General features: G+C 51.3%; 1 protein-coding gene across 3 annotated transcripts in view; it reads left to right on the forward strand.

Moving 5' to 3' along the window:
* The window catches only part of VWA5B1 (von Willebrand factor A domain containing 5B1), a 77,333-nt gene extending 56,672 nt beyond the window's left edge, over positions 1 to 20,661 (forward strand). For all 3 annotated transcript variants that reach the window (XM_073316622.1, XM_073316624.1, XM_073316623.1), the window contains exons 16-22: positions 1,535 to 1,852; positions 5,690 to 5,827; positions 6,781 to 6,915; positions 10,971 to 11,039; positions 11,718 to 11,787; positions 13,357 to 13,480; positions 13,948 to 20,661. In XM_073316622.1, coding sequence (XP_073172723.1) covers positions 1,535 to 1,852; positions 5,690 to 5,827; positions 6,781 to 6,915; positions 10,971 to 11,039; positions 11,718 to 11,787; positions 13,357 to 13,480; positions 13,948 to 14,715 — 1,622 coding nt within the window. In that variant the 3' untranslated portion in view covers positions 14,716 to 20,661. The remainder of the gene's footprint in view (positions 1 to 1,534; positions 1,853 to 5,689; positions 5,828 to 6,780; positions 6,916 to 10,970; positions 11,040 to 11,717; positions 11,788 to 13,356; positions 13,481 to 13,947) is intronic.
* The last annotated feature ends 4,884 nt before the right edge of the window (positions 20,662 to 25,545 follow it).

The following is a 25,545-nucleotide window of genomic DNA, read 5'->3' on the forward strand; positions in this document are numbered from 1 at the left end:
AGCATGCATTGCAAAGCGGCTAATGCTCCCCCATGAACGGCCAGGCCTGCGACTGCACTTGGCCTGATGCAGCCCCGTGGGGGCTGTACACTGCAACCTTCAACCACTCTCCTCTTTTGCAGTCTGCAAAGACGCCCGGTCACTTGTATGAAGATGGAACATTGCATGCTGGGATAGGTAGTTTCCAGAAGAGACATCCCCCTCCTTCATGTTGTTAATTATTACTTATTGTTTTGCACTTAGGGTGGCCAACTTTCTAACAGCACAAAACCAAACACCCTCTCCCCACCCCTTCCCTGAGTCCCTGCCCACCTCTCACTACATTCCCCCTCCCTTGGTGGCTCGCTCTCCCCCACCCTCCCTCACTTTTACTGGGTGGGGGCAGGGGTTTGGGGTGCAGGAGGGGGTGAGGGCCCTGGCCGGGGGTGCAGGCTCTGGGGTGGGGCTAGGGATGAGCGATTTGGGGTACAAGAGGGGGCTTCAGGCTGGGGGGTGGGACCGAGGGATTCGGAGTGTGGAAGCGGGCTGCAGATTGAGGCAGGGGGTTTGGGTGCAGGAGGGGGTACGGGCTCTGGGCTGGGGGTGCGGGCATGCATGGTTTTGGGTGCAGGAGGAGGCTCCGGGTTGGGGGGGGCTCAGTGCTGGGGCAGGGTGTTGGGGCTCGGGGTCAGGGTGCGGGTTTACCTCAGGTGGCTCCCAGTCAGTAGCGCAGCAGGAGTAAGGCAGGCTCCCTGCCTGTCATAGCACCGCGCTGCACCACAGAAGTGGCCAGCAGCAAGTCCGGCTCCTAGGCGGGGGGGCCAGGAGGCTCTGCGCGCTGCTTTTGCCCGCAGGCAGTGCCCCACCCCCCCCAGCTCCCACTGGCTGGGGTTCCCAGCCAATGGGAGTGCAGAGCCGGTGCTCGGGGCTGGGGCAGCGTGCGGAGCCCCTCAACCCTCCCGCCTAGGAGCCGGACTTGCTGGCTGCTTCCGGGGCTTAGCACGGTGCCAGGACATGTAGGGACTAGTCTGCCTTAGCTCTGCTGCACCGCCAACCGGACTTTTAATGGCACGGTCAGTGGTGCTGACTGTAGCCACCAGAGTCCGTTTTCAACCTGGCATGCTGGTCAAAACCCGGACACCCTGGCAACCCTATTTGCACTGCTATCGTGTCTTTCATCCAAGGATCAAAAAGTGCTTTACAAACACGAATGAAGACTCATAAAGACCCGGGAAACTGGTATAATCCCCATTTAACACTGGGGGAAACTGAGACACCAGGCAGTTAGGTCACTTACCCAACGTCACACCATGAGTCATTTGCTGTCAGATACAAAATACAGGAACCCACTGACATCAGTGGGTGTAACTGGGAGCAGAATTTGACCCAAAGTGTCCTGACAGTCAATCCTGGGTTCTAACTCCTACTCTGGTATGTTGTCAAAGTATCCCTCATTTGGGAAGCTCCTTGGCACACCAGTGACAGCAGAGGATGGGAGGTGGCCTTGCCCTTCACTGTGATGCTAATTCATTATGTGCCTGTTGCTTGCCTGCAGAATCTGCCCAGCACCCTTCCTTTGCCTTTGAAACAGAGACTTCGTCAGACTGCGATCCCCAAGAGCTTGATCTCAGCTCCACCACGTGGTCCCCGCGCTCCCCCAGGGCCATCTGCAAGGCAGTGGTGAAGGGGTTAAGGAGTAATGAGCCTGTCCAGTGGGAAATCACCTTTGACATCCGGCCCCTGTTCCAAGACAGAGAGAGCTGTGAGAATGGCGAAGGGGATCTGTGGAACGAGACCTTCCACCACTTGGCGGCAAAGTCCATCATCCGGGATTTCGAGCAGCTGGCCGAGAAGGAATGTGAAATCGAACACGGTAATGCCAGCGTCCTTGCCAGCCAGCCTCAGTGAGAATGGAGGGCCAGATTCCCAGAGCTGGTGTAAACCATTGCAGCTGCAGTAGCCTCAATTATACCACATCAATTTACGGCAGCTGGGGATGTGGCCCTCAGTGTTATCACGTGTTAACGCAAGGTCACCTGGTGAAGATGCACTGTGGCCACGTGTTGATGCTCCATGTGACGATCTGAGGAGAGTCTCCCAAAGCTGGCCTCATGCCCTCTGCGCTTTTCTCCAGCTCACCTAATTGCTCATTAAATATCCCTGTTGCATGTTAGCACGCTCCTTCTCCTCGCCCTCTCACCGTTTCCCACACTCCCCTGCTTCCCACATAGGGAGGCTAGTTATATTTTTAGAGGGTTAGTCACGTTGAGTCGTGAGCCCAAATCAAATGCTTTTTAGTCCTTTTGAGAACCAAAACACAACACCTGCTGTTCAGCCCCCTCCGCCATGGAGTCCCAATTCTCAGGGCCTGGCTTTGAATGGAACATCAAACGGTTCCGTTCAAAGAAGGATCCAGAAGTTTAGGCTCTACTAGGAATCTAGCCCTGATTATCACTCCTTGCGGAGCTGTTTGGACATGTCTCTGAACAAGTCTGTGAATTAGCCAAACCTCCTGGGCTGGGGATCTCTTGATCACAAGTCCCCTTGTGATATTTCTGCTATTTCCCAGTTCTGGCACAGACAGAAGTGCAGAGAACTGTTTGTTCCCCTCTTTGAATGTCACTGTTTCTGCCTCCAGTCCTGGCCCAGAAGTGCAAAGGCTTCTGCCATGAAAATGAATGGGCTGGGAAAGGAAAACTGAGCTGGGAAAGGAAACCGACAGGTCTGAGCCTGTTCGGCTGCGGATTGATTTTCAGGTGTTGCTTCAGTGGCTGGGGAGGGTTATTTTTTCTTTGCCTATTCATCGGTGGGAGTTAGAGAGCCAAATTCTGCTCCGATTCAAACCCATTGAACTCTGGGGACGTGCATGGGCACAGAATTGGTCTGAAAACACACTCTCCCAAAGACATATGAACCAAAAAGGCATCATTGGGGTAACTTCCACTGATTTCAAAGGACTTACACCAGAGATGAATTCAACCCTCAGGAGTTAATAAGGAGGCGGCCTTTGGCACTGTAGAATAAGAGACAGTGAGATGGGAGAGAGGGCTGGGGGGACACAGGATTAGGAGCCAGCGTACAATGCTGAGCTCTGCAGCTAGCAATGTCCTCTACTGTAGGCTGGTAGCATCTCTCCGCTCTTCATCCCTTTCTTGAAGTAACCCAGGGATGAAAATGTCATGGAGAAGTAAAATCAAAGGCATGCATTAAGAAACAAGGAGAGAATTGCTAGCCAGCCTTGAAAGGGACACACATGCTGACGAGAAAAGGAGGAGAAGATGCTATTATTTAGATGGGAGCTGGGTATGCATGGGCAGCTACTGCAGAGTGGATTCTCTGCGGGTGCGCTGGGTTGTGGCTGGGCATGGCATAGTTGCTCCTCTCTGTCCAGCACCCCCTATTCTTGGTCACTCTGGTCCCGTGAGCTCTGCCTCCTTTCGTGACTCCATCCCCCAACCAGGTCACACTTTAGTCCCATCCCTGCTGGGTATCAGAAAGTCCAACAAATAAAACTTCAGGGTGCTTACAAAAGATTTTCTGCCTCGACTGGAGGCCCTGTGGTCCTTAAATCCATTTTTGTCTCAAAACTCCTTATCCTGTGTCATCCAGGGCTGCACACCACCTTCCCAGTGATGAGCAGGGGAACCCAGGCCCCCCCATTACACTGGGTTCCAGTCCAGGGTCCCTATAATCAGCTGTCAAAGGCTGCTCTGTCAGACACCATGCTGCTGCCTCCCTGGGCTTGTACTGACTGCAGCTGGTCTCTCCCACTGCCCCCCAAAGTTCACCCTTCTTTCAGGGCCAGGACTCGCACAGCTGTCCCCTGGAATCCCCCCAGACATCCCAAACCAAAAGTACAACTTAACCCAACTTCTGCTCTCCTTGGGCTTAACCTTCCACCCCTCCCCAGTTAAATGCCTCCCAGGGCTCTCTTCCCAGACATCCAGATCCTGCCCTGGTATCAGGACTCATCACCAGAGCTTGCTCCTACTCTCTCCTGGCCTCCTGCCAGACTTGTCTAATCACAAGAGGATCCCAGTGTCAACTCCTCCCCCGGGCTTCCTCCTTGACCCTCCCAGCCTCTCCATGGTCTCGCCCAGTGATACTCAAGATGGCAGCTCACAGGCCCCACACCGCTCTTTAACGTGTCTCCTGCGGCTCTTTGCAGCCCATGATATTAAAACACCGGGTGCTTTTACTATGTTATTAACCAATTAAGTTATCAACTTGCACTAAGTTATTAACTTATTTGCCGTGAGAATAATATACATGTCTATAAAAAGCAAAATATTTCCCGTCATACTGTTTAAATCTGACTAGAACGTATAGTAAATGAAACAATGAACTCACATGACTGGGGCTCTTTTGGGCTTATCACTAATTTGACTCCTGAACCGCCATGGTCTGAGCATTGCTGCTCTAGTCCCAGAGAGTGATTGCAGAGTTCCTCCCTGCAGCCCCCTTCTAAGCTTAATTTCCCTTCTTTATAGTCACCACCCAGCTCCTTCCCCAGCTGGGCTTCATTTTTAATTAAGCCTGGGCCATCCCTTCCCCCCCACTGCATCCAGGTAGCGTATTAGCCTCTCAGATCCACATTAACCTTTTCATCGCTTGTGTGGGGTACACACCCCATAAGAGGAGCACAGCTGAAGCTGGGTTGGGCTGCTAATTGGAAGCATGTGAGGCTTGACACCTCTAGGCTTGGCCTGTTGACTCAAGTGGGGATGGTTTGTTTCACGGTGGCTTGGTTTGTTGGTGGGCTCAGAGGGGGGTGTTTTACGGCAATGCATTGTGGCACATCACTTTCTAGTGGTGCGGTACGGATGGATACGAAAACATTCAAAGGCTTTTGAAAGGCACTGGTACCAACTGGTGCCAGCCCCAGCAAGCGCTGACTGTGATCCCATCTGTGCTACGGTGGCAAAGAAACATCGGGCAATCCAAAGGGTCCCAGTGCCTCAGATCACTGGGATCCTTGAGTTAAGACCCAATGGCTCAACATTAAGGTACAGAAGAGCTGGCAGCTTGACTGAGCACATCGGTCAGAGCTGGCTGTCTCCCTAAAGGTGAATCAGCACTTCCAGACAGCCTGCCTTGCTTCTTGAATACAAGCTGGGATGGGGTCTTTGAGGGCACACAGCGAGAATGGGTTTCCAAGGCACTAAACCAGAGGAAAGAGGGAGAATGAGCAGCGTAGGAGAATCTAATGGACGGCCCCTCGCACCGAAGCAATCTCTCTCCTTCTTTCCCTAGGCCGTTCCCCTGTTCTCAGCTCTGTCCCACCTGGGAGGAAGCCCCAAACTGGCCGAGTACCTGGAGTGCTTCTCTCTGGGCTGTAATATTGGGCTTACTATCTTTTTTGCTTGACTTCAGCGCTCGGGTGCTGGATGACGGCCCTGGAGTATGCAGTGTCTGGCCCTGGAGAATGGCACTATCTAGTCAGCCACCAAATAGGACTACGGCTTGCAGCAGCCACAGAAATTTCCGCATGCTTCCCCATGCCACTGTGCCTTGATCCTGCCCCAGAGAGACCACAGCTCTGGGAAAAGGGATATGCCAGTCCCCACGGTCAGTTCAGTCCTGGGTGTCTTTGCTGAGAGTGCCAGTGAGGAGGTCAAGGAGTATAGGTGGCTTTTGTGATCTAGGTCCTGGGAGAGGGTCTGAGCCCACAATACTCATGGATCGTAACCTGACATCTCTCACCCAACAGGGACTGGGAGGCGGTACCAGATAAATGCCGTCCAAACCAGCAAAGTCTGCAATGTCATCAGCAAGTACACGGCCTTTGTCCCGGTGGACCTGAGCACCAGTGGCTACCTGCCAACCGTGGTCGAATATGTCAGTGCAGGTAACAGGACACCAGCACAGCGTCGTTACTGGGCTGAGGCTGGCACGCATCCCACACTCCCTGCTAATTTCCCATTGCATAGGAGTGTGAGGGGCCAGCCTGGGGGTGTCATAGGGGAAACGTGGTTCAGACAGCACCTCAGAGCTTGGGCAGGGGGAAAAAATCAGGCCTCTCAATGTAGGTAACAACAACAAATCCATTCTCTTCTGTGAGCTTCAGGGCAGCTGGGCTCTGGATCTCCAGCTGCTCCTTCAGTGTAGGTTTCCATGGTCTTCATGTGTCCATAGAACTAAGAGGTTCTTAGCCTTGGGCTATGGTTGAGCTCTCCAGCATTGGAGCCCAAGAGTATGGCTGCCCAACTTGGAGGCCAGGGGCTTTCCTCTCCACCACACAGTCCTGACTGACCACAGCCAGCTTGGGGCCTGGAGGTGAAGGGGTCTCTCAGCCTGGGCTGTTCTGAAGGCCCACAGCCTATGACAAAGGGGTCCTTGCAGCAGGAAAGGGGGTGTGCTTGGTTGGTGAGCAAGTAGGGTGACCAGATGGCAACCGTGAAAAATCGGCACAGGGGGTGGGGGATAATAGGCACCTATGTAAGATAAAGCCCCAAATATTGGGACTGTCCATATAAATCAGGACATCTGGTCACCCTATGAGCAGGAGTGTGACGAATGTACTTCTCTTGGGAGCCTGTGGCCAGTTAGGGGAGTGGTGGGCTCTCAGAGGACTCCAGGCTCTTAACCACAGAGTGAGTGCTACAGAAGCGGCCTACTGATGAGGAAGGAGTTCCTAGGCCAGACAGGAGTACAGCAGCCAGTCCTAGGGCGAAGGAGGGGCGCCATTGGTAGGCCTGGATGCCATGAAGTGACTGATTTCACCCAATTCACTTTATTGTCATTGTGTTTGTCTGTCCCTTGGGAACGGTAATGCTGGGAATTCCCTTTGTTCATGTCAAGGGCCAGCGTCCAAACAAGGTGGCCAGAGGAGCTCAGGCTCAGGAAGCAGAAGGCACCGAGTCTTCTCCGTTGGACTCGGACGCACCCAGTCAACTTGCAGCCAGGATGGAGCAGATGATGGATTTTACAGCATGCGTAAGATTGCAGCCCTTCTGGGGCACAGTACTGTAATCATTGAGTAGAACCTGTGGGTATGATCTTACAAAGGATGGACACTGACACATGCTATGAGCCCTCTCTATTTTTTGCCTCTGGTCAGTTTTCTTCTTCTGGCCCTTTCTTTAGAACTGATGCCTGTTTCTTGAAGGGCAGTAGCAGCAGAGAGTTTAACTCCTGTAAGCAATGACAGCATTTTCAGGATGAAATCCTGACCCTAGTGAAGCCAGTGGGAGTTTTGCCATTTACTGCAATTGGGCCAGGATTTCACCCCAGGAATCTGTAATCAGAGCAGCACCAGACCAACACAAACTGTGAGTTATGATGCCCTGGCTAGCTCCAGGGTAGATGAAGGCAGTCCATCTAGGCTAAACCCCACCTGCTATAGAATTGTCTCTGTCTTTCCTATGGCCAAGATGACCGCTCTCTGGAGAGGAATATACTCAGCTACTGTCATATGAAAGGTCTGATGAGGAACAAAGCATGTGGTCTGGACAGCTAACCATGTTTCTGGCTGGAATCTATCTCTTGAAACAGAAAATAACGAGAAAATAACTTATTCTGAAACTCTCAGATCACGAGAAGTAACTCTTGCTGATGCTCTGAAGTTAACTGGCAGCCACAACACAGGGGACACGAGGGGCTGAGCCTGCTCTAATTAGAGACTAGGGGACTTCAGACACTTGACTGTCTCTGTAAATCTCCTACTAATGAAGATAAGTTAGGTTGGACTTTGTCTCATGCAGTCATGACTGCTGCTGACTTAAAATGATCTTCTCAGTCAGGGACAAGGAGAGAGCTGGAATTCATGGTTGTGTGGAAAGTAACTGTGCTGAAAAATACGTTCTATCTCTCAGAATACATCTAGAATCAGCTGAGCTAGGTCTCTGCAGAGGGCTTGTCCAGGGGGTCGCACAATAGTGTTTGGAACTAGCTATACATCCAGCTGTTGTTATACTGTAATGCAGGTATTTCTATAATCAGCCCCTGAAAGGGAAGAGTGGCCATTTACCAGCTTCTCTTATATGTATTGAAACATAAAAATAAATACAAACAACAGGCAGGCTGGATCCTTAGCTGTGGAAACAGGCTTAGCTTTATTGAAGTCAATGGAGAAAACCGTTCAAAGTTATTCGCATCAATTACACTCCAGTGATTTACACGTGTATACGCAGGTACGTTGGATCTGCCTATCTGGAACAGACCAATGGTCCATCTAATCCTGTATCCTCTCTGTGGCCCTGGGCAGTACCAGATCGTCCAGAGGAGGGTATAACCTCCCCACAATGCACCAAATTGTGCATCCTCTACCACTGTGGAGGAGATGGATTCTCCCTGACACCTACTAATAATCTATTTATTCTCTGAACTGCGAGGATTGTCATCTCTAGTCATTTCTGCCCTAGCTAGAGGGACCCACAGATGCTGTTCGGAATCGTACAATTGAACCCCTAATCCTTGCTGAATGTTACTGCAGTATTTGGTTCCACAGTTTCCTGTGGTAGTGAGTTTCACAGTCTGAAGTTGATGGTCTTTAAAATTGGGTTGTCACTTTTCCTAGCTGGCATCCCCACACCTTATCAATGAAAGACCCTTCCATAATGGCTGCAGCTGAGTCCAGCCCATCCCCTTGCCCAGTGCCTTGAGACTGGATGCCTCAGTATCCCAGTATGCCCAGTGTTCAGAGTTGTCATTTGACCAGGTTTTGGCCCCTCCATAAAGGCTTCAGAAATCTGCCACACCAGCCCTTGTTTGCTCTAGGTTCAGCTCCATGCCCCCTGCACTCCCTAAAGATTAGACCTCAGCACCACTCATATTATCAGACTTGCTAAATAATCCAGTGGGCATGACAGCTTCTTTCGAAGCTACCCAGCTTCTCAGGGGTAATTTGACCTGAAAAACTCAGTGATCAGCACTTGATCATTAGTGCTGTCCCAGTGTGTACTCCAGGTTCCCTGGCAACACAGGGGAGATACGGGTTGCATTGGGAGGATGAGCACAACAGCTTGGCTACTAAACATTTCTGAGACACTGAAAGTTTTCCATCACCGAGAGCAAGAGAGAGAGGAGGAAATCTCTGGCTAAAAGAGAGAAAAACGCCGTTAAAGAAAATTTAAAAAGTCAACCAGGTGCAGGCAATAGCATGTCTGATGATGCTGTAACTTGCTTCCCATTTTCTTTACGTGCTCAGATAAATCACATTTCTCAAAACCCACTGGGTTTATTTCAGAGTTTGAGGCTTATAAATTCTAGATTTTTTTCCTGGAATGAAAAAAATACAGACTGTCTTCGAATGCGCATTCCTGTAGCATCTTCCATTCCAGCATTCCTGAGCAGTTTCCAAACCTTAAACCACTTAGCATTCTGGAAAATGGGATTGTCCCCATTTTACAGAAGAGGAAACTGATGTTTATGACTTGCCCAAGGTCAAATAGTGACTCATTGGTAGAGATGGGAGTAGGAATGACTCCTGCTCTGCTCCAGGTTCTAGGCCACACTCTCTTCCTGGATTAGAGTAGACTAGAATAAAGGTCACGAGAGCCTGATTGATGAATTCAGATCTGCAGAGGGACACAGCAATGTCTGACCCTTTGGGAGTCCCCTTTTAAAAGGTTAAATAGCCTCAGGTGCTCACACCTTTCAGGTCAGTAAGACAGTACAGCCAGCTCCACCGAGACGTGTTAGAATGCATCTTCCGGGGTTGGAATTTCCTCCCCTTTGCCTCTAGAGCTCTGGTTGTCCTAAGCAGGCTGAGGTCAATTGAAGGAACCCATCAGGCGCCATGAAGAGAAAGTAGATGTGGCAGAGGTGCAGAGGGACTGTGGATGATGAAACAAATAGTGATGGCGACGCAGTGGTGATGGGTGAGCTGGAGGTTGCGATGGGTTGGGAAGCAGTGATCTCTGTTCAGGATTAGGGTTTGGTAAAGGCGGAAGAGGGGCCCAAGGATGCTGAATGTGGTTGTGATGGGGCGTCTGCCCCACACTGGTGGAGAAAGGGTTAAAAGCAGCCCTGGGGAGGCTGCGCAGGAGACAGCCAATCAGTGAGGGGCTTCAAGGAGCAGCCAATCAGGGCAGAGCAGGCCCAAATATAAAGAGAGCTGCAGGGCAGAGGAGTCAGTTCCCTCTGGGAGCCCAGGGAGACAGGACTGGATTGCTGAGGGGTGCTCCAGCCTGACTGGCTGAAAGCCTGGATACAGGGGCAGAGAAGGTGCTAGGGCTATGGGGAAGTGGCCCAGGGAAACGGACAGAGTGTGGCTGCAGCCTAGAGGGTCCCTGGTCAGGACCCGGAGTAATGGGTGGGCCTGGGTCTCCCCACCCACACTTGCCACTGAGGGGAGAGGCCAGTGAAGGGCTGCAGTTTGCCACTGAGGGGAGTGGCTAGAACCTTGGGCTGCAGTTGGCCACAGAGGCGAGTGGCTGGACAGAGGACTGCTGCTCCCCCAGAAGGAATGGGGCACAGCTGGAGGGCTGTGTCCTGATCTTGAGGCGACACGGGTCCAGAGCAGAAGTGATGGCAGGCGAGACACCACCGGAGGAGAGCGCTCTGCGAAAAGACTGAGCTAATTTCCAGAATAACCAGCAGGAGGCCCCATGACGGAACCGTTACAGTGGTCAATAGAATGGTCACACTGTGTAATCCTGACATGGCGCTTTCCCTCTCCAAAGCTCAGTGTAGCCACGGCACTGGCTTTGATTTGGAGACTGGTGTCGAAGGTAGCTACATCCTCAGCTAGTGTAAGTCAGCAGAGCTCCATTGAAACCAATGCTGCTACCCAGTGTGTGCCAGCGGAAGGTCTGGCGAAGCCATGGCAACCAGGAGGAGGAGGGAGATGGTACAGTGTATTGTGGTGCCCAGGGTGACGAACAAGCTGGCAGACAGACAGACAGGTAGTGCTGGCGGTTATGGAGGAGGATGGTCACGCCTAGGGCGAGGGGGCCGGTTGTGACACTCACTCCGAGGCCAGGGTGATGCTGACATGTGGTAATGATGTGGAGAAGGGTGATGTGGCCATTGTGCTTCTGCTGTTGCAGATGAGAACAGCCTGTCGCCCGGCAGTGCACCTGCCTCTTCCGGCTGGGAGCGCTACAGTGTCCCGGAAGGTAAGAGCAAGACATGCACAGGGTTTCTCAAGGTCGCCGTGGCACCAGTTCCTCCGACTGAGGTTTCAAGTTGAGCTGAAAAGTTTTTTTTAAACCTGTCGGATCGGAGTTCTCTGCTTCTCCTGCCATAGCTGGTCACAGCCAATGGCAGGGCGACGTCTTTCTGCGCTGAGCCAGGGGTTGTGAACCTCCAGTTGTTAGAGAGAGCTCAGGTGTGGGCAGCTCCGTGCCTGAGGAAATGATTTTCAGCTATTGTGTTTTAAAATGTATTAGCTGGTAAATCTGGTGCCTGCCCATGACTTTGGCTGGTGATTTGGGCTCTTAACTGAATTATTTAGAAGTACTTTGGCCAACGTATTTTTTTAAACACTGGTGCCTAAAATTAGAGCCCTAAATCCATATTTAGGCAGCTAAATCAGTACTCTGGTTTCTAGAGGTGCTAAGCCCTCAGCATCTCCCAGACAGCCTTTTTTGAACGGTGGATAAATCTCATTATCTCCGTTAGACACATGGGGACATAGAGGCAGAGAGATGAAGTAACTTGTCTAAGGTCAAAAAGCAATTTAGTATCCAAGCCAGGAGCCCACCTCCAGCCAGTGGTCCCTGAACTCTCTGATTAACTCTTCCTTGATGCCAGATGTTTCCTTACTTCAGCCTTGGCTCTGTATTTCTCTCCAGCTTCGCTGCAGAGTCCGTCTGCTCCCTCTGCTCACTCCCAGAAGTCGATCGATACCCTTTTTTCTGCCAGGTAAGGTGCAGCAGAGCATTTTCTGACTCAATGAGACCTCCTGACCCCAGGATGGAGTATTCCATTGCTCAGTGTTTTCTCCTGGGTGTGGGTTTGACAAAAGGGGCCCACATGAGGGAAAGTCTGTCAGCTGTTTGGGGGTGTGTCCACATCAGGCAGATGGGCAGCTGGTTACACTGTAGAAACGGGAATTTTGCTCTGCAGCCCACTCTTGCTTTGATACTGTGACACTCGTTGGCTGGTGTACTGGGCCAGGCAGACAGCTTGTGAGCCAGGCTTAGTGACAATTAGCCAACACATTGAGCCTGACGATCAGCAAACAGCCAACCAAACTGCCTCTTTTTTATTCTTTATTTTAAATGTATCATGCAAATTTGGTGCTTGTAAAGGGAAGTACTGGGCCAGAGTCTCTCTGTGCTACCGATGCAGCCTGTTGAAATCTGGTGTCACCGCGAGGAGGATTTGGTCTGTGTAGGTTCTAGTCTAGACACTGCCATCACATGGCAGCAGCAAAACAAGCTTCTTCAGATTGCCCCACCAGGGCTCCCTAACTCTGACTTGGAAGGACCACCAGGGAGGGGAGTTCAGGCTTGGTCAGTGGCCTGGGTCTCTCTGCTGAGAGGGGTGAGTAGTGCCAAGTGTGGGGTGGACATCTGCCCACAGATCCCCAAATTCATGTCACGTTGGCCCGTGATCAGCCAAAAGATAGGAACATTTTGCAGTTGTTATTTAGCTAGGCTGGATTTGAACCAGGGACTTCGCGATTAAACACTCTAGACTACTCCATGCCCCTGAGCCATCCAGGGAGGGGAAGGTGGGTATAGCGCCACGTCATCTGGTATGGGGAAATTGTGCAAGTCTAGGCCTATTGAAATCCAAGGGGACAGAGGCTCCTAAGTCACGTAGGCATTTTTGACCCCAAAAAAATATCCTTCTAAATTTTCCCCACTTCTAATGACTTCAAGAGAGGAGGGATCAAGGCAAAATACCCCCTCTCTTCCCCACCTACCTACAGACTCATCACACTCTCTTCTAGCTACCTCCCTGACTCCTTGCCTTGAAAACCCCTGTCAGAGTCCCTGAGTCACATGGCTCCTCTGGAAAGTGACAGGAAAAGGATCAGGACTCAGGGGGTCCTATGTTTTTGACAAGCTGAAGCATTAACTTCTGGGCCACTCAGAAATGATGGTCCCAGTCTGATCTTTTGGAGAGTCTAACAGGAGATGTTCCTGGATGGAATTTGCATTCCTATGGGCATATGCTAGCTTGAGGAGACTTATCTGTGCGGAGTGGGGAGAATTTCCAATGCCAGAGGCCAGGCTACGTTACAGTCTAGCGCAGAAGAGAAAGGGGAGAGGTGGTTGTCTATTGTATGGGAAGCCAGTTGAATTGATGTCTCGCAGCCAGACCGAGCATATGTATCTCTGACAGCTGCGTTACCGCATGATTTAGTGTAGGGTGCTGTGTGTCAGTTACTGGGAATGCTGAAAGGTGATTGGTTAGTGGGAGGCAATGAGTCCGAGAGGCAAGTATGTAAATGCCTTCTTTGTTACGTCTGTCCTGATGCAGATTGACCCTTCATAAAACAAGACTGCTGACTCGAGCAGCCAAAGGTTTCATGAGTAAATCCCCAAGTCGGATGAATGAACCCAGCTCTGACAGCAGCAATGAAAACATTGACTACCTACCCCTGGTAAGCAACCAAACCAGACCTTAGGCTCATATAACTGGGATGACAGGAGGTGGCAGGGGCTCTGAAAGCATTTGCTCAAGCTCTTCTCTGATCAGTGGGCCCCCAACTCCCATCCCAAAATCCCCCAGTTGGTGAAGCTGGAAAACTTCCCAAAACTGGTAGGGGCAGAAGAGGCTAAAGCAGAGACCACTGCACTGCGTGGAAAGGGGTAAAATGTGGCCCAGCTGGGGCCACCTCTCCCTCCCCCAGCAACCTTTTGGACCCTGAACTGTGGAGAGGAACCCCCCCTACTTTGCGGGCATGAGGGCCAGGTGGTGCCTCTCCTGTCAACCTGGAGCCCTGGGCGCAAATGGGGTGGACTCTTGGTGGGCAGGTTGCTCCAAAGCCCTGGCTGTGCACAGAGAATGCGCTCTTCCCCAGGGCCTTACCTCAGCACCTCCCTAAGGAAGTGTTATCCCTCTCCACAGGTGTCTCTGCAGTTGGCCTGCGGTGCCTTCCTGCTGAACCCAGCGTTCTGCCACGCAATCAGCATTCCCATGGAGAAGCTGAAGTGGACGTCTCCATTCACCTGCCACCGGATGGCTCTGAGCCCCTCCGCCAGCTCCTACAATACTAAGAAGTCAGGCCTGCCTCGAGAACCCAAGAGCCCTGGAGGCAGCTGGCAGCTGCTGGCACCGAACGACGTTCCCAGAGAGAGCTTCTCAGACAGAGACTTCACTCCCAGTGCAACGCTGAACGGCTATGGTGAGAGTACGGGAGACGCAGGCCGGCCTCGCCACTTCTCTGGCAGCGCAGTGGAAAGCCTGTCAAAGGCCCTGAAAGCTGAGAACGAACTCTCACCCCCTGCCATCACCATCCGCCGCTTCTCCTCCCCTGAGAGCACCCAGTCCCCTCAGGAGCCGCAGAGTGACAGCGGCAGAGGCTCCGAGTTGGACAGCTCCGAGTTGCAGTCCCTGCTCTTTGACATTGAGCTGCATCAGTGGGCTGAACCGGAGGGGATGCTCTGGGCCACAGCAGTCGCCCTGGCCTGGCTGGAGCACAGCTCAGCCTCCTACTTCATCGAGTGGGAGCTGGTGGCTGCCAAGGCCAGCATGTGGCTGAATGAGCAGGAGTTCCCGGAGGGCCGTAGCCCGGGGACCGTCAAGGCCGCAGCCCGGCAGCTGTTTGTTTTGCTCAGGCACTGGGACGAAAACCTTGAGTTCAACTTGTTGTGCTACAACCCCAACAATGTGTAGGAAGGGGGAGTGTGAAAGGGGGGAGTCAGGCAGTCATCTGAGAGAGCTCCTGGGGTACTGGGACTGGTCCTTAAAGAAACACAGCCTAATGGCTAAGCTCTACCACTACAGTGCCATGCTATGTACCTTTATTAGAACAAGCCTTTCTGCGGGCCAGAAAATAATCAAGGTCATTCAAACCCCAGCACTAAACAATCATTATTCTTGTTGTATAAGCAGGGTATGATTCACCTGTAGCACTCACTGCTGCAGGATGTTAAGGCCAATATCTAAACGAAAGGATTATTCAGTTCTGTGACTAGGAATAGCATCTCCAGGTACACAAGATACTGGGCACCTTCCTTTCAGGCTGGGTGTCATCTGATCCCCCGCACCAGTCCCAGAAAGAGAATCCCAAATCTTCATTCAACCCTCCCACGCTTCGCCATCCAGCCAAGCCATTCCCCTTTCCCCCAGTCCCCATCAATCCTGCATTCATCTTTTCACACAGAGCATTTCCAGCTGTGATTCATCGTTCCCCGGCCTCCATCTAGACTGCGTTATGAAGATTAACATGTGTCTCGTCTCAGGAATTTGTGTTCGAGCAGCCACTCTGCCTCATGGGTCAAGGTTATTGGAAATCCAGACTGCGGCCAAGCAGCTTAAGATGAAACAGCAACACTGGGGAAAACCATGGAATGAATTGCCAGGTCCTCCCAGATCACTCATTCTCTACAGTTGTGAATTTGGACTGGGATTTTCAAAAGGAGCCTACAGGATATAAACATCCAGATCCTATTGAAATCCCAAGTGGGTGTATACCTCCCTTAGGCATCTTTGGATATTCTGGCCTTGGTTTCAGGGACAGTCTGTCAGCTGTGAACCAACCTGTAAATGTGCCCTAGAATCTTTTGCATGCAGAGCGGGGGTAGGCCGGGGCCAGACTGCATAGCCAGCGAGCAGCCGGAGGAATGCAGGAGGTGGATTAAAGCAAATCTATTCCCCAGGCACTTTCGGGCACAGCGTAGCAGAGCTAGTAGAATGCACCTTGGATTAGAGCAGTTAAAGCTTTTCAGTCCCCATCAGTGCATTGAGTACATTCCCAGGAGGCTGTCCTTCTAGAGGGAGAGGCTGTATCAGTGATTTAGAGTATTATATTTGATCTGAACCAGAAGGTCTGGCCAACAGTCCTACGTTTTCTAGCCCATGCCACTTTGCCCAGTGGCTTTGAAGCTTGTGTTCTTACACTTCGATTTTTCTGACCCTCATGCAAAACAGTCTGCTGTCCCACTGAAAGCGTCTGCTAGCCATGCTTGTGGGTCAGGGGTTTGGTGGAGCTCGCTTGCCGTTGACTTTTTTCCCCCTTTCCCCGGCAGACTGAGTGTCACTTTCTTGTGCCCACTGCAGACTTGTTGCATGACCTTTCATCATAGCTCCCCTCTCATAACGCCCCTCTTGAGCGTATGGGCAAAGCTAAGCGCTGCCCAGCATTTGTCTCTTGCCTGTCTTTTGAACTGCTTGAATTCCATCCTCCTTCCTTGAGTCTCGCTGCTGAATTTGTTTCCATTCTCGCAGTGCTGTGTTTTGACTTGACTGCCATACCCCAGCTCAGCATATGACAGGCAGCATCTGTGACAGCTGATAGCAAATTGTATTGACAGACCCTTTTTTGAGTGTAATTACTCAGCGGGAACCATTCTGAATCAGTTATTCATAGTGGAAGGCAACTTTAATCCAGAGACTTCAGTTCTCAGCAGCATCACCAGAACCGGTCCCATTAACTCTTGTTAATACCACTTTGGCTGACAATTGTCAGAAGCATATTAATTAAATGAAATACATTACAACCTCCTTAGTTCAGAATAGATTGAAAATTAAAGACCGGATTCTGCCCGCGGGCCCAGCAATAGGACTCACTGAAATCAATGGGCGTTTGGACACATGTATCCAAGGGCAGAATGTGACCCATGACAAACCAATCAGCGCAACTTGCTTGCCCTAATAAATGTGCAAACAACTGTGGCTGTCTCATCGGTGGGGACAGATGGTGAATGCATCCTCATTCCCATGCAGGAAAGTGGGTGATGCCCTAACATCAGGGCATCTCCTGCATTCAAATTTTAGGCTGCCATTCAGGAAAACATCCCTATTCAGGCCAATGCTTAAGCATGTGTTTAACTGGGTCTCACTGAAGTCAACAGAACATAAGCACCTACTTCTGTATATCTGGCCCATAGCCATTAGCTGCTCCCTGGCTACAGAGAGTTGGAGGTCTTGGGTGAAAGAAAGCTAAAGATTTGAGGTTGATGGGTGAGGAATGGAGCTGGTTGAAATTTATCGACCCAGACACTTTCCGCTGGAAAACCTGGTTTAGTTGAAGTTGACATTTTGGAGGGAAAATGTTGATTTCAATGAATTTGTGATTTTTTTTTTTCCTGACAGGAAAATTCTAAAAATAATTTAGTTTCAGCTTCAAATTTTGTTTTATTTTTGGTCCCAGGAAACTGACCAATTTCACTTTCCCTTTTCAGTTTTTGGTTCTTCTGCCCCCCCCCCCTCCAATTTTTATCCCTCTCCCTTTTTTCCCATTGGAAGAAGGCAGGAGAGGTAAAAAGAATGTGAGAAAATGAGCTTTGTTTTGCAGCTGGAAATAATTAGAAAGCAGAAAGTGGGGCTTTCCCCCACTTCCTGTTGAAACCAAACCTTTCATTTGGAAATTTCCCATGGAAAATGGACATTTTGCAACCCAGACATACTCAGTGGGCATTTGTTGCAAGAAAGCTGCTGGTTTCTGACCAGCTCTTGTGAGAACAGCTTGCAGGGGGTCTGAGCTGCTTTTGTCACTAGAGCAGGTTACAAGAAACTCCCCATCCCTATTGCTGTCAAATCCAGGACAATTATGTCTTGTCCACTCAGGCAGTGGGAGTGTGTTCCAGTTCCAAACCTTTCCAGGGTCTTTCCTGGTCATGTTTCAAATGAGTCTCTGAACCTGCTGGAATCCCACACATGATCAGAAGGGTACCACGAGCCCAAGCATTACAGCAACCACCCTTGTGTCATTGGGTGATGTTTCTACTTCATCAAATGGGAGTGTCACATTCCCTTCCAGGCAGGTCAGCTGCTCCTCTTGTCTCAAGTACCATATCATGGAAGACAGCAAACTGAAGCTTACACATACAGCTAAGTGTTAGCCTGTTCCTTAACCATCTGGCCCTGTGATGTGGTATCAGTGTGCAAGGGCCCGGTTCCAGGCCATGTGATGTGAGTCTGAGTGCCTTTTGGTAGGTGGCATGACCTGATCTGTTTGTGAAGTGTTTTTGCAATGTCCTGTCCTCTCACCTCATGCCCCTATTCCCCTTGGCCAGCCCCAAGGCTCTGCTTTGTAAATACCAGAAGCATAAATCAATGCAAAACACCCCACAGTGTCTCCTTTGTACCATAGGGGAGAACCTGGCTCTCTCAGCAGACCTAGTGAAGCTAGTGGGTAAGGGAGGCCCAGACTAGAGGCCCTGAGTGGTACAGCCACACGGGCTGTGCACATGTGAAATGCAAAGGCGCTTAGGAGACGCATAGACCTGAGGCACAGGTCCTGGGGTGGTGTCACGACAGCTCTGTCTACAATGCTGCAGGAGCTTATTTCTATGCATTCAGGTCACTTTAGATGCTTCCAGGTTATGGGCTTTTCATGATCCTTTAAACCAGCTTTGCAGTTAGAGACTTTGCAGGAACTTAATATGTGAGTCACGTTCTAATTGCTCATTTTACACAGCTCAAGACCTCCACAGCGCATACAGACCTTGGAGGTGTAACCTCGCCACTCACCAGAATCCTCTTGATGCAAAACTATGGCCTGGGACATAGCATTCAGAATCTCCCAAGAGAATGCAAGCCTTGCTAACGGCAGCTAGAAACATGGCTGACGTATCCTACTGCACAGGGTGTGTTTGCTACAGCGTAGGAAGAACCATGGCCTGTTCAGAACAAAACAGTGAAACATGCACCTTCTGGAGCATGTTATGTAACAGCAGCGGCGTACGGTAACATAGGAACAGCCTTGATAAGCGTGGTTAGTGTGTCTTGGCTTTGCCCCGCAGCAGTTCTGGGAACCAATGCATCATGCCTGCGACTTTTGGCCCCACATAATTTGATGTTTATTGGCAGCCCTGAGAGGATAACAGCAGGCACTCCCACTGCTCTGTTCTCAGAGATGCTAGCAGTCTCGAACTGTCAGCTCAGCAGTTTTCAATCCATATGCCATCATTCAGAGGTCATTAACCCCAAGGGAAGGGGACCTTGAATTCAGCGCTCAGATAAGATATTATTTGGGGGTAATTAGGTGGGGTTTTTTTAAACCTACCCGCAAAACCTACCTCTCTCTTGCCTTTTTTCCAACTCACCACGCACACCGGCGCACACACCCACTTCTGGGCTGTTACTACAAAGATATTAGCAAAGCCTTGAATCAGCTTCACCATTGGGCCATGTATGAGGGACTTGACCCAGACCTCACCTTCACGGATTGACAATTAACCAAGCTGGTTCCAATCAGTTCTCTGAAAAAAAGACACTGAATCAGTGGAGATTTGAACCACTGCCCTTATGCAGCTTCCTGCCGCTTTAAGACTCAGTTCTGGTGACTTGAAACGACCTGCAGAGATTTGAATGTTCCCCCTTTACAGGTTCCTTAAGGCAAAAGGCTCACAATTTGGCCATCTAATGTCTAACTTTGGTATCAAACCTTCATACCAAGGTACCAACACAACAGCTTTAGCATGGACAGGACATGCTGTGGCCCTAGCTGTTGATTGTACATGTTGGGTGTGTTAAGGATAGCACTTCTCGTGGACGCTCAAGTGAGTGTTTAAACCCTGCATCACTTAATCCCTCACTGACTGCTGCCATGACGTCCCATAGCACAGCCTCTGGGTTTGATGTATGTTGCCTGGGCTGGCCACCAGAGGGTGACTTCATTTCACAGTCACCAAGATACCGCTTTCTATTTGGCTGTTAATAACAAGGTAAAGCATTAAAGGCATGACTCTCATCCTTAGCGTCTGGGCCGCTCTGCAGGTCAGAACCTTAGAGCAGTATATATGTCATGCTCTCCCCTGCAGCACCAAGGCCCAGCTCTGTAGATAAGCCAGCTCCCTCTACCCTGACGTCTGTTCAGCAGCGAAAGATCCTCCTGGATGGACTGTCTCTGGATGACAGGGTTAGCAGTATGATTCGTGCTTTCCCTGAATCTTTTACCTGACCCTTGGCATACAGTTGGCTGGCTGATTTCTATTTCCCATGTTGCAAATCCTTTTATCCAGTGTAAAAACCCATGACCATGCTGAAATACTTCACATTTAGCCAATGCTAAGGGCACCAGAGCCTTGTACAAACACTATCTCAGCCTCACAGTCCCCTGTACGAGGGGTAAGGATGATGATCTCCATTTTACAGGTGGAGAAACTGAGGCACAGAGGTTAAGTGACTTGCCTATGGTCACCTGAAAAGCCTGTGGCAGAGCCAGGAATAGAACCTGGGAGTCATGACTCCCAGCCTCCCTGCTCTAAACACTAGCAAACACGGCCTCACACACTGTAAGACAAGGTTGCAGTTCTCCAACCACCCTGTTGTCACCTGATCTTGGATTCAGTCCCTGGTGCCAGGGACGCATTGACCTCACACCTGTGCTCAAGCCAGAGCTCTCTATCGCTGTACTGGTGCAGGTGAAGTGTGTGGTGTAATTTAGCTGTCAGTGTAACTGGGTGGCTTCATGCTGTCTGCTGTGGTTCGAGTGACATGGCTGGCGATTGTCCTCCGGATCCTCAAGTGCCTATGGACGTGACCTCACGCTCTCGCATACAAAGTGACTGTCGTCCCGTGGCATTGTCCCGCTCATTGAAGACCTGTTGCCTTGCGCTCACTTTCCTGATATATAGCAACATCGCCTCGTTCAGTGAGCTTTGATTTTCATGTCGGGGGCTGGGGGGGGGGAAGGGAGGGGGGGGAGGGAGGGAGGGAGGGGGGGAGGGGGAAATGCAGTGTTTCTGCTTCCGGCCTGTGGTTCAGGTTCCAGTTCGTTTGTCACTGGTGTAATCTCATTGATTGGGGTCTGGTCATTCTGCAGTGTTCAAAATGTCTCTGGGTGAGACAGCGAAGGTCTGTCGGCTGGTTCCTCGTGGCAGTTGCATTTTCTGTTACAGAAGCATGGTTATCCCAGTAAATCAAGGTTTGTTTGAACAGCCCAGCGCCCTCCTGAGTGCTTTGTTTCGCTGTGCTTCCCCCCCCCCCCCCAGTTCTATGGGATACCATCCTGTCCCCAGAGCCTCTCATTTAGAGCTGCTTGAATGGTTATCATTGAAAAGGGGGGGAGGGTTGAATGAAAAATGGATTTGCCAAGGAAATGAACCTTATCACTTCATTCAACGCTTTCTGGGGTTTTTTTTTACAACACAACCCACATTGAAAAGTGAAACCGGACTTTGCCTGCACTGGGTCAGCACTTCCCCACTGCCAGCCAGGCTCGCTTTGCAAGAAATGAAGAACAGCCGTACTGGGTCAGACCAAAGGGCCATCTAGCCCAGTGTCCTGTCTTCCGCCAGTGGCCAGTGCCAGGTGCCCCAAAGGGAAGGAACAGAAGAGGTCATCGTCAAGTGATTTGTAGCAGCAGAGAGGGCTCAGTGCATACTCAGTCAGCTCCCTGTAAGGGATTCATGCTCAGAGGAGCGGCTGCAGCCCCCAGCCCCTCTCCCTCCTCCTCTGAAAAGGGATGTGATGATCGTGATGTGAGAATGGAGGGTCCTCCTGGAGCTCCCTGGCTGCCGCTCACCAAAGCCTTCAAGCACGTGGCTTAACTTAATGTTGACGGGACTTGAGCACGAGCTTAAAAATTAAGCCCTTGTCTAAGCATGTTGCTGATCTGAGGTCCAGGTGCTTTGCTAGGGGATCCAGAGCCTGCTGAAATCAGTGGGCTCCAACGGGCTTTGGGTCAGGCCCCAAATGAATTAATTTGCTCAGCCAGAAAACGCAGGGGTAGACTGCAGAGGGTGTGCCCTTCCACCACGTGCTCGGGTGCTTTACCGGAGAAACAGCAGTCACCTTTCGTTTGAAAGTAAAGCCGCTGGCGTGCAGAGTGCCTTCCCCTCGTAGGCCACCTTAACAGCTTTCAGACCCTATCGGATTCCATCTCCCACGCTGCATATTCCTACAACGGCTGGTCATGGCCAGGAAGCACAGACCCATCAGGCAGAGCCAGTGGGACCCAATAAATATGGGGCATCTTCAAGGTTGGGTCAGAGGAGGCCTGTGGTTGAAGCGTTTCAGAAGAGAGCGGGACGTGGAGTCGGGTAGTTTTGCACTCGGCTTAACGCCCGGTTCGCTTAGTCCAGGTGTCATTTGCCAAGGCTTGCGGTTAGCTTCAGAGCAGCCTGTTCTGAGGCTGCTTTTTCCCCTCTCTGAGCTTGGAGCCAAACAGGTTTGATTGTTTCATTTGTAGTCTGCAATGCTCCAGTCTCCTTTAAAAGTTCAGGTTCACCTCGGCCTCCCTGCGCCAGGTGTAAATAGATCTCCCGCTTCCTTTAGCGTCTCCCGCTGCTCTCTGCTAATGGCTGAAAGCACCATTTCAGAGAATCCACTAAGTGAGTTTACAGCAGGTCAGGGAGGGGAAACTGTTGCTTCTCTCACCCCATGCTCCTCACTTCCTGACTATGAGCATGGGACCTTTCATCCCAAGCATTATCAACGGAGGCCAACGCTTTCTGACCCAAGGACCTATAATTAAGCTCCTAAATGCAGTTACCTAATGAAAAACCATGAGCCGATTTGCAGAGGTGCTGAGCATGCACTGAAGAGTCCCTGGTCTAGTTTGCAAGCCCCAAAGGACTGGAGATCTAACTGCAGCAGGGGTCAGCCCCTGAACTTTGGGGAGTGGATTTGAGCCTTTAGAGATTCACCCATTGCCAGCTCCAGCACCACAATGCCTAGAGCTACCCAGCAAAGTTTGCCCCAGTTCTAGCTGTCAGCTTTCGAAGCACGCTGGAGATCTGCCTTCAGCCTACACCTTCCTTCTTTTCTTAGCCTGGCAATTATTATAGGTATTTATAAAGCACCCATCTCCATGGTGCCTGTTAATGTTTGCAAAGTGCCTTGAAAACTCCTATCACTAAGTAGGAATGGAATATTCTGACTTATTTTCCAGAGGTCTTCACCAAGCCAGTCAGGAGGCCTGATTCCCCTCTCACTTGCACCAGGTTATGCTGGCGTAAGGTCAACAATTTCACTGCCATCACCGCCGATTTACACCAGTGCTGCTGAGAGGAGAATCGGGCTGAGTGTTGCCACGTGGCACTGGGATTTACACGTCCGCAGCACCTGCCTGTCAGGCATCATGAACCTCATCTGATTTTTGACACTCCCAGTTGCAACACAACTCAGATACATGCTTGGCAATGCCCTGTCCCCCCGAAACAACACAGCTTCCTTCATCTCAGGGGGTGTCAGCCCCCTGCAGCGCACCTCCTGCGCCACTCCACTCTTAACAGCCCCTTGTGATGGGGAAAACTTCTCCTGGGAGCTTGGGAGACACGTTCTCCTTCAGCCTGTCTCATGGGCATGAGAGGGGCATGGTCCCAGCACTACCCCTGGCAGCAGCCCCAGCTGGGGGGCGGGGGCCGGAGCAGGGAGGGATGGTCTCTTTTAAGGAACTACTTTGTTTAGTGCCCGTCTGAATTTTATTACTGATTTCCTCTCTCCCCACGAGGAGCTGTGAGCCAACCACTGGCCCATGCCACCAAGGTGCACCAAGGGGATAACAGACAACGATGGGCCCATACCACAGGGCCAGGCTCTAGCCTGATCATAGCTAGGATCAGCACAGAGCTGCTGGGCAAACAGCAGTGGCTGAGGCTGTGTGAGATCAGCTATCCTATCCTATCAGGAGCCCAGTCTGTGCTCTCCATCCCCAAACAAGTCACCAGGGGGTGCTCTGCTGCTAGTCTAAGCTGCAGCAATCATCAGCCAGGGCTAATCATAAGTTGTTTGTCTGTAGGGTGACAAGAGCCACCGGGAAAGAGTGGCAATTTTTTTTTCAAGTGGCCCTCGATAGCCACTGCTATAATGAGTGTCTTCTCAGCAAGGAGGGGCTGCTCTCCTCCCCCCAGACCCTCGGTGTGCGCCAATCTGGGGCTGGCTCGCAGATGGGTGACAAGAGCTAAACTTGACGTTTTCTGAGCTACCCATTTCCTGGGAGAAAGTTCAGGGCTGACCACGAGAACTGCATTATCAAGCAGATTCAAACCTGGTTCCAAATCCAAGCCCCCCAGTGTAAATCCCTGAGTTCAGCTGACACCCAAATTCTCACCAGTGCTCCTGCCCTGAGGCAGTTTCCCGCATGGCCCAGGGAGCTCTGTATCTTTTTGCCCCTCTGCAAACAATCAGACAAGTGAGAGACCTGGCTTCTCCCACCATTCCTGTCATGCCCAGGGCCACGAACCAAACAGCAGGATGCAACAAGCAATGCCAATGCAACCAGGAGTGCATGTCAGCTCATCCAAGCCCTGGCTCTGAGAGGCTGCAAAAAATCAGCTCTGCAACAGGATGCTGAAAGTAGCTGGGACCAGATCCTCAGCTGGGACCCATGGACCAGAACAAAGCTACGATCTGCTCTTCCATTTTACACACCCCACATTGGACTTTGCTCCCAGCAAAGCTCAGCTCTGCATAGGTCTCCTTTCACCCCAACTAAACAGGGACAAGCCACCCGTCACCATCCCTACAAAACAGACCAGGGTGAACGCTTGCTGCCAGGGGCTTGGGGAGCAGAGACAGGAGTGCAAGGAGTGGCAGGGAAGGCCTCTGGGGTAGTCAGGGTGCTGAGTGGGATGGAGAGGGTGCTCTGAGGCTGCAGAGAAGGAGCTATAAGAACAGGCCTGGAGAGGAGTGAGGGGACCCTGCTAATGGGTAGCTAGTGGTGAGCCCAGAGAGCGCTGAAAGAGCAGAGGCTGGTGCAGACGAGAACTGGCAAGAGGGAGTGTTCAAGGGAAGGCTGGAAAGCCCTGGGACTGAGGAGCAGAGGGAGAAAGTCCATGGGGAAGCAGCAGGCAGAGGCCTTGGCCTGGGGAGGGGAGCTGGCTCAGGGGCAGCAGGGCAGGTACATAAAGCCCTGGGGGTAGAGGGGAGACGGGAGCAGGTACAGTGCACATGTGTGCTAGCAGCAGGGAGCATTTGCTGACTGAGGGGAAGGGGCACACAGGCCAGTTAATTGGGTCAGGGTCAAGAGTGCAACCTAGCAGCAGGTGTAAAAAACAGTTTCCTGGTAATTGGTTGATAAGAGGCAGCTGTGTGTTTATGTAGGGGTGTATCTGTCCACATACAGACATGCCTCTCCCATGTGGCTTTACATTGCTTTGCTCTAGCTGATCACAGCGATTTTCCCCTCTGGTGATTGCTGTCGGGGTGATTTGCGTATGGGGAATAGAGGCAAGCGACAGGTGCTTTGGGGCAGGGAAGGGACAGTCAATTTGGATAACATTAGAACCGGCCCTGTCTGTTAAGAACTGGTGCCAAACCCTGCGTGTACTCAGGCCAAGCAAGAACGACCTGGGGGGAGGGCACGCTTTCAGACTACAATCTGCAGAGGGAGCTGGAGAAGCAACCAGATTCCTGGGGTTTAGCCATGCAGTGAGCCACACCCACATGCCCAGCCCAACAAGGGATTTTCCTTCTGTTCCTTTTTTTGGTTGTTCTTCCTCCCTGGAGCGGGAATGATTTCAGACCCGGAGGGCCTGGCCAGCTGCGTGTCAGGAACCAGAGTATCTGCACATGCAGGCTGAGGGCGGGTGAAGTGGCCTGACTACAAACCAC

This window comes from Lepidochelys kempii, chromosome 18 (assembly GCF_965140265.1).
Source record: "Lepidochelys kempii isolate rLepKem1 chromosome 18, rLepKem1.hap2, whole genome shotgun sequence".
NCBI lineage: Eukaryota > Metazoa > Chordata > Testudines > Cheloniidae > Lepidochelys > Lepidochelys kempii.